Source organism: Microtus ochrogaster, linkage group LG5 (assembly GCF_000317375.1).
Source record: "Microtus ochrogaster isolate Prairie Vole_2 linkage group LG5, MicOch1.0, whole genome shotgun sequence".
NCBI lineage: Eukaryota > Metazoa > Chordata > Mammalia > Rodentia > Cricetidae > Microtus > Microtus ochrogaster.
Window position 1 is genome coordinate 40,368,735 of NC_022031.1, and position 9,232 is coordinate 40,377,966.

The 9,232-nt window shown below is 46.4% G+C and overlaps 1 protein-coding gene across 3 annotated transcripts in view; it reads left to right on the top strand.

Annotated features, from left to right (window-relative positions):
* Nucleotides 1-9,232, top strand: part of Frmpd1 (FERM and PDZ domain containing 1) — an 88,488-nt gene that overhangs the window by 53,543 nt on the left and 25,713 nt on the right. For all 3 annotated transcript variants that reach the window (XM_005362123.3, XM_013351948.2, XM_026786726.1), the window contains exons 4-6: nucleotides 371-473; nucleotides 3,328-3,373; nucleotides 8,912-9,019. In XM_005362123.3, coding sequence (XP_005362180.1) covers nucleotides 371-473; nucleotides 3,328-3,373; nucleotides 8,912-9,019 — 257 coding nt within the window. The remainder of the gene's footprint in view (nucleotides 1-370; nucleotides 474-3,327; nucleotides 3,374-8,911; nucleotides 9,020-9,232) is intronic.

The following is a 9,232-nucleotide window of genomic DNA, read 5'->3' on the forward strand; positions in this document are numbered from 1 at the left end:
AATGTAGGCTGTGCCAGAAGGAGAGGTGCAGGCTGGAGCACCCAGTTGAGCTATGTGCTGGTGTTAGACTTGAGGCTGGTTAGAATATATTAATTTCCATTTATTTACGTAGGAATATACACACACTCAGTTCCTTGGAGGGGAGGAGACCAATCCCTTGGCCAGCTGTGATGGTTTGGACGGTTCTGTTCCTTTTCTTCCTGCGGACAGGCTCCCCCATCTCTTGAAACTGATGGAGAACTGTGGCTTATAATGAGAAAAATGACGCTGCGTACGAGCCAGTGCCCCAGGGACCTAGGCTGTGGTACACTGTGACTTGTAGGGTCTCAGCCTTTCTAGCCTGAGCAATTACCCATTTTCTACCCAACAGGCGGCTCTGCTCATGGCAAGCTTTTCCCCGGGGATCAGATTCTTCAGCTGAACAATGAACCAGCCGAAGACCTTTCCTGTGAACAAGCGGCCGATATTCTCAGGTATTCAACTGTCTTCCAGCAACCAGAGCCACACAGGGGATGGAAGAGCAAAGCTAATCCTTAGGAGAGCTGTGGCTCACCCTGCGTTTAGACAGGCCCTGTCCCCTTCAAAGAACAGGACTAATGTTTGGGCCATGGCTGTAGTATGGTCTGCTGGCTTCCTCCTGCCTGCGGATCTTCAATGGGTACAGGATGCTTACTTATCAAACAATCACTGTGCCCAAGACTCCATGCTAAGCACTGTGGGGAGTGTACTGGTGGACACTCCATTGGTCCTGTCCTCTAAGGATTGACGGTAGCATGTGCCAAAGCTTGAACTAAATAGATGCCAGTGTGTTTGCTCGTCTTTAACCCTGTCGCTGTCTCCTTGAGTGTCTTCCTGTGGCAGCCTGACTGGCGTATATGCGATTTCATTGGTGTGACACCCGCATCTCTCTCTCTTGTGTTATTGCGATTTGCACGACTGTTTCCCTGTCTGCCTGAACCTTCCCACGAGCAAGACAGGTGTGCATAGGACGTTCAGTAAGATGGGAGACTGTGTAGCACTGGGAGTCAGCCCCTGGATTAAAGGTGGCCAGATGAGGGTAACGAGGTGGGGGAGACTAGGAGACAGCGTCAGGACGTGCAAGCTCTGGCTTCTCCTTTTCTACTCAGCGCTGTTCTGTGACTTTAATGTTAATGGAAACGAGAAGCAGAGTTAGGGGAGGGTACTGTGTGCCTTGTGAACTGGCTGGCCTGGCTTTGCGGGATGCTCTTTCTTGAGCAGATCCCAGTGAGCAGAAACCCACACAGCCAGAGGAGGAAGGACTGAAGATGCAGAACCCCATGTCCACCCTCAAGAAGCACAGTTACCATGGAGACAGACAGACAGACGACAGACAGAGTTCAAGTTAAGATTCACGAAGAATCAATGAAACCAAGCCCAGTATTGCTTCAGGAATGCCAGGGCCTTAACTGAGTCTGTGAAGCAGGCAGAGAAGGATTCGGTAATTTTAAGTAAATATAGAACTTCAAAGTTTGCTTTCTAAGTCATTGGGCTGTTTTCCCGAAGAGGACCGCTTCCAGCAGATTTTTCAGTGCCGCTAACTCTTCTGTCAGTCTTAAACTCCAAGGAATCCACAAATGTATTTATAACTTTAAGTCATGGTCTAGAACTGGGTGTTTAGGTAACAGTTGGCCCCTATCTGCTCACTGAGCGTCTAGCCTGGGCAAGGAACCCTCAAAGGCAGAGGCAATCTGCTTGCAGCCACTTAGAACCCTGTGCTGGTCCATGTGTGTACACCTTTCTGGGATGAGGGTGAGCAGGCATGAGAAGCAAGGCTACAGACACAAGAGCCTCCAGCTTAGGAAGAAGCCGCAATTTGATGAAGCAGAGAAGAGTCCAGAAATAACTTCAGCTATACCATTTTAACTTTATTTATCTCTATTTGAGAGCAACTCTCTCGTAGTTCAGGCTGGCAGCTAACTCACACGGCCTTGAACTTTGCATCTTCCTGCCCCCACCTCTGCAGTGCTAGGAGACAGGTGTTACCACGTTGAGTTTAAGGTGATGCTGAGGAGCGAATCCAGGGCTTTGTGCATGCAAGGCAAGCACTGTGCCAGCCTCTGCGGCAGGACCTTTCTTGCTTGGGTGATGTTCTGGGCAAAATAATAAACTAAGGCAATAGATGGGGAGCAGGAGAGTGCTGAACTCTGATCTATGCCTCAAGAAGTGTTCTGGGAGGTAAAACTCAGATTATGGTCTACAGAGTGAGTTCCAGGACTGGCTTCATAGCTACTGGGAAACCCTATCTCAGAAAAAAAAAAAAAAAAAAAAAAACCAAAAAAACCCTAATCTGACAGTAACAGCAACAAAGTCTTTCTAATTTTTAAACCCAGAAATATCCTTAGTAGAGCACCAGGACCTCCAGGACCTTGCATTTGTGTGATTTACCCCTGAAAAGGGCTGCGCTCACATGAACTGGAGCAGAGGCAGCCCCCAGACAGTGGAGATCCTCAGGTTGAGCTTAACCATCAAGGGAATGATGTACCCACCTCTCCACTGGCCTAAATGTTTGTATTGCAGGAAAGTCAAATGAAAGTTTACAAACTGCTTCTTCTTGTGGGTAGGCGTGGCAAAGTGGGGTGGAGATCTGCCCTAGCTCCTGCTTCTTTGTTAAGGGAAGTGGAGGTGTGACAGGTACGTGTTTGATCGCTTTTGAAATCTCCAAGATAACTTGAGATAAAAATGTCTATTCAGTGTCTTGATTATATGCTTTGGGCTCATTGCAGTGACTGTGTGTGCCCAAACGCCACAAAAGAGTTGGCTTTTAGCTGATAGATGTTATCGACAGAGGAATGCTTAGCCTGTGTGTTTTGAAATGATTAAATTACCTGTGTTATCACTGTACTTTTAGAAATAAAATTATCTTTGGACATAAAATTCGCCAGTATCAACTGTATGAGTCCCTACCATATGAGACCAAAGGAGGAGCCTTAAGGTGGTGGCTGTGGAGTGTCCACATGGCAGAGGCGGGCATCCAGGCAAAAGGAGCACTCCTAGGTCCTCCTTAGCTTTGCTGAGCCCAGGAAGCCTTTCTAGAGATGCAGCTTTATCATAGTGTACCACACAGAAACACAACATAGCACACACATACATCATACACACACACACACCACCCACACATACCACATATACACACACTCCATGAATACCACACACATACATACACAGCACACCATATATACACACACACCATGCGCACACCACATACATATGTACACCACACACACACCATACACACAGCATGCCATACATACACACCACACACACACACGAATGACTGTTTTTCTTTTATCCTCTTCTGTTTTTCAGGGAAACTGAAGATGCTCTTTCAATGACTGTTGTTCGCTGCACATCGGTAAATCTCTCTTTTTTTGTCTTATATGTTAGTTTCACTCTCCTTGACCCTAAGACTCTGATGTTCCTTGAGGATATCCCTTATGAAGGAGGGCAGAGGGCAGAGGGTGGCAGCTGCCCGGCAGGGAATGGCTAGTCAGCCAACATGACCTGAAGTTGCTTGACCACAGGTGCTATGGAGGAAATAGATATGTCTGGACCTTGGGGACCTGTCGTTCAGGGAAGAGACCATGTGTAATGCAGGGTAGACTCATGGAGGGGCAGCAAACTGGGAGCCTGCCTCTGGACAAGTCCCTCCTTCTAGTTGTCACTGGGTAAAAATACTGGGTGACAGCAACTCCCTTGCCTGTCTAAGAGGTCATTCAAAGCACCAAATGAAGTGTCGCCTGTGACAGTTTTACCAGCTGAGGCCCACCACAAGGTAGCTCAACAAGTGCTTTCTTTTTATTTCTTTGAGAACGATGGGGGCAGGGAAGTCACCCAGTTAGAATTAAAATGTTTGCTATAAATATGACAAGGTGGATGTTCCATGCACACTAAATGGGGACTTTTCTATGCTAGCCAGAGTTTGCCTATGAAATAATGTAAACCCAATCTGAAAGTGGGAATAGCTACTCAGTGTCAGTAACAGCGCAACTGGTGAGCCATTCTTTTATTTAGCTGATTATCATCTCAATGGGAAGCGTCTTAATCTTAATTAGGCCAGGGTTTCCCACAGCAATTCCACGAACTGGACAAAATAGAACACTTGGTCTGTGAGGCAGAGAACAGCGTGTATTTTATTTTTTAAAAACTGAAACGTAGGGAAGGAAAAAAGTCTATGTTCCAATACCAAGCTCTCTAGGTAGAATGTGAGTACCACACTCGGGAGAATCTGCAGAAACACTCATTTCTGGCCAGCAGGATCCCTGAGAAATGCCCTGACCATAGGCTGACCTTCCAGGCCACCATGAGAAGTGTTCCAAAGTATTTTACAGACAGTGCAACATGAGCAGACATGACAACAGGGAGGCTTGGCATTGCTGTGATCATGGAAGATTCTTGGAATCCTCAAGTAATTTAAACAGATTGGGAATTATAAAATCCAAAACTAGAGCATTGATGACTATTTCTCATAGTTAGGACACAGAGTTTTTGGAAAAATATATTCTGACTTAAAATTTGCATTTAGAAAAGTTAACAGCCAGGCGGTGGTGGTGCGTACCTTTAATCCCAGCACTCAGGGAAGCAGAGGCAGGAAGATCTCTTAGTTTGAGGCCAGCCTGGTCTACAGAGTGAGTTCCAGGACAGCCAGAGATACACAGAGAAACCCTGTCTCAGGGGGGAAAAATAATCATTGTTATTTTTCTTAAATTATGTGTTTGGGTATGTGTCTGTGGGGGGTTGTATATGTGAATGCAGTGCCCAAGGGAGCTGTAGTTACAGGCAATTATGAACCATATGGTGTGGATGCTAGGAATTGAACTCAGGTCTCTGGAAGAAGCAGCCAGTGCTCTTAACCCCACTCAGCCATCTCTCCAGCCCCAAAATGAATGGTTTTTATTAGAGTTTAAAAGAAAAGTCCTGGGGCAAGCGTGCTATGAGCCTCGGCAGCTGCCTAGAGGAAGAACACGGAGGAGAGGGGGGAAAGCCACACCATTGAAGCTGGCATGGCAGTCAGACACATGGCAGGCTAGCAGCTACATGGCAGAGGCGGGAGGCTTTAGAGAAATAGAACCCTAAACATTGGTGGGGGAGCCCAAAGGGTTAAAGAAAGCATGCTGAGAAAAGAAAAGGACACAATGCTCTTCCTAAGGGCAGATCTATACCACTTGCCTTCAGGGAGCTCTTGCCCTAGGAGCAGGGATTCAGGGAAAGGAAAAGAACAGTATCTCATTAGAGAGCTAGGTATACCGCCTTGTTAGTATGGCTTAAGGTGAGCCTCCCTCCCTAGGTGGTCCCTTAGCCAGAGTGACTGAACCAGCCCAACTGAAATTTAAGTCTACCCAGGCCAGAGAGTCCATTCCCTTGACCAGCATTTTTTTTTTCCTTCTTCTTTTTCTTTCAAGACAGGGTTTCTCTGTGTAGCCTTGGCTGTCCTGGAACTCACTCTGTAGACCAGGCCAGCCTAGAACTCACAGAGATCCACCTGCTCCTGTCTCCCAAGTGCTGGGATTAAAGGAATCTGCCACCACACCCAGCTGATAGTTTTTTCTACTCTTAACACTTTGAAGCATTAACTCTGCAACAAAAACACATTTTATCAGTGAGCCCAGTGAGTTCAGAAATCCTAGGATAAATGGTAGTTCATATCATCTGAATTTTTCCTTTAAAATATCAATGTACTTACTTACACAAGTGGTTAGTGTAATATGACCGATGCTGGGTGCCTGGTTTGCAATGCTGGCATGCAGATGTGAGAACACAGGAGCTGCCGTGTGTTGGGCTTTTCCAATGGGTCCATTCTTTCTCAAAGCAGCTAGTTTCATGGTTCCAGAAATGACAGGCCCCATTTTCTTGTAACTCCCAATGACGATCCTAGATCAAAATAGTCTACCTTATCTGAGATAGCTCTTCTGAGATTTGACAGTATGGCTTTCATGTCTTCAAGCTGAACAGTTACTTCTCATCAGTGTGTTTTGTGAGTTCTCACTCTGCGGATGATGTTCTTTGTGGATTACAATCTTGTAGTGATCCTTGCTGTGGTAATCTCATAGAGAGTAGCACTGTTTGGAGGTTTGGCTTTGTTGGAGTAGCTGTGGCCTTGTTGGAGGAAGTGTATCCCTGTGGGGGCGGGCTTTGAGGAGGAAGTGTATTCCTGTGAGGGCAGGATTTGAGGTCTCCTTTGTTCAAGCTTCTCTCAGTGTGACACTCAGTTCACTTCCTGTTGCCTGCAAGATATAGGACCGTTGGTCCTTCTCCAGCACCATGTCTGCCTGCACGCCACCATGTTGCACCATGATGATACTGGACTAAACCTGTGAAAACATAAGCCACCCCAATTAAACATTGCCATGATCATGGTGTCTCTTCACAGCAATAGAAACCCTAACTAAGACACTTGCAAATGGTGCCATCCAGAAAGGTCCAGGATTCCACCAGCAGCCAAAGAGTACTCCTGGGAATGAAGGGTCACTTCTGATGTGCACCAAGCATGCTAGTGGAGCTCAGAAATGGATTAACACTTGGCAAGGTCAATCACACTGTTGGCTTGGGTGTGATTTGTGGTCAGTGAAATAGTGAGCTGGTTTTCAAATAAATAGCTTCTAAGCTGAGCCCTCCATCCCTTGCTTGTCCAATTGATTTTCCCCCTCAGAGTCACTCTTCCTATTAATCCCCGTCAGGTTATGTTGCCTTGGAGGGTGTTTTTGGCTGTGCTTTTATGGTCCTGAGACCAAAAGGCTAATTTGTAGAGTTGCCAGCTGTAATCATCGTCCTTTCTTGTCAAGGAGCCTCCTCTTCTCTCGTCTCCTCCACTTCCAGTCTCAGCCAGCTAATTTTCTTTAACACATTCCAGGTCTAGCCCTAACTCTTAGGAGGTTGCCCTCCCTAGCGTGAGAAGCTGTGATTGCCTCTTGTAGATCCCCGCTCTCCCTCCTTCTGCCTCTCTTCTCCTCTGTCCCTGTTTGCTCCATCTGAGTCTTTAGCGTTGCTGCTTCCCTGATGCTTTGAACACTCACTGTTGACAGCCCTGTTCTTCTGTGCTCTGTGACATTTGCTCTTGGGTTTTCCTGGACTTTGACTCATAGCTTCTCCTGATTCTCATGGATCTCATTCAGTTTCTTTTGCTTGAGATCTGATAACCTCCTACAGTTCTGCATTTGTCAGTTCTTCCTCTGTCTCCATCCAAGGCATAGCTAAACATCAACAAGGAGGGTTAAGCCAAAGGAAGCCTGAGTTACTAAGATAGAAACCAGGACTTAGAGCTGAGTGGTAGAGCTCTTGTCTAACAGGAGCAAGGTTTGATCCCCAGCACAGATGAGGAAGGGAAGGGGAAAAAGAAAACAGGACTCTTAGAGCACAGATAAACCATTGCTGAATCCACCTGATGGTTCTGCATCTGGCCTTCTCCACAGCAGGGTTGTGGGGGAGATTATTAAATGCTTTGCAAGAATGAAGGAATTCTGCTGTATCCACAGGACCCTGGCCTGTCAATCTGGAATGTTCTCTTCTAAAGAGAAATGAACTCGGTTGGCTCTGACTTGTCCTTGGTAACTCCTTAGTCGTTAATGATAGCCTTCTGCACAGCTCTTAGATTTTTACCAAGAATTAACAACAGTCTTCCCATTATGTGCTTTTCTGAGTCTTAATGTTCACTGTGGAGAACTTGATAGTGACCATCTGTAGGCTTTAAGTATGTCTTCATTTCTCTGATCTCGGGCAGTGCCAACCGTGGCATCTTCTGGTTCCATGAGCACCCAGATTCACCTGGATCAGGTAGTCTGGTCATCTCATCACTAGCTTTGGGTTTTAACTTTTTCTTTTCCTATTTCATTTATTCTTTTGAACTGGAAAACCAAGAATTTCTACATGTGTTTCCTCCTGGGAGCAGAGCTATGCTTCCCTCTCAGGCTCGAGTTTTTGTTAGTGTTGTGATTTGAAAGCAAGCTATGTCTCTGAGGTGCTGAGTCACAGCTGTATGTCCTGCCACACCAAGTAACATCACTTGTTAAAGTTTCGGGGTCATTTGTTCTCTTCATGTACTTCATGCATTGGCGTGTTGATGTCTAAGTTCATGTACTTTGCTTCCAGCAAGTTCCCCATTGCTGTTACATATCTCTTCCCCTGGCTACAGAGTGGCATCTTTGGACCCTTATATACTACAGACGTCCTAAAAGTTGGCCTAAAAGACCCGCTAGAGTGTTGAAGGGAATGTGGGGCGCAAGCTGGGAAATACTCCATTGAGCAGGCAGAGCACGTCCTGTTGGTCTGAGTCATAACACTGCTCAAGTGTCACAGTTTGACCTGATAAGATCTGTATAAGGGTTTGCCATTTAATCTTACCTACTAATGTGAGTCTTTGTACTTCTGGAGAAAGAGAATGCCAGTCACATGTCACAGAGGTCAGAGCATCAGGGCGCTCTGTCTAGCTCTCATATGTGTGCATGAAGAGAATGAAATTCAGAGAAAGCTGAAGACAGCCAAAGTCATCCGGTTATTTTTAAGGTTTATTTTCTTATGTGCGCATACACACACACACACACACACACACACACACACACACACACACACACACATTCACAGTTATTTGTGTGATGTTTCCATAGCTCCTGAGGTAGCACTTGGGTTAAACTTCAGGTCTCTCCCTTCTAGTCCTCTTTGTCTTCCTTGTCTCATGAGAGCATGCTGCCATTTGGAGATTCCAATATCCAGACATACAAGAACATTGTCTAGGCTGGATTTCTTATATCCTAGGAAAAGAAATCTTTCGTGTGGGCTTAAGTGAATCTACATTAGCCTTGAGGCTGGGTTTTTTATGGTTTTTTTTTTTAAGAATGAGAAGATGTAAATGGTTTTATGAATGCGCTGCTCCAAAGTGTGTCATGTTAATACTTTTCAGGGAGTCCCCAAGTCATCCTTCTTGACTGAAGAGAAGAGGGCCCGGCTGAAGACCAACCCTGTGAAGGTGCACTTTGCTGAGGAAGTGCTGGTCAGTGGGCACAGCCAGGTGCGTCACTGGTCAGTGGGCACAGCCTGGTGTCACTGGTCAGGGAGGGGAGAGCTGGTCAGTGGGCACAGCCTGGTATCACTGGTCAGGGATGGGAGAGCTGGTCAGTGGGCACAACCTGGTGTCGTCACTGGTAAGGGATGGGAGAGCTGGTCAGTGGGCACAGCCTTGTGCACTGGTCAGGGATGGGAGAGCTGGTCAGTGGGCACAGCC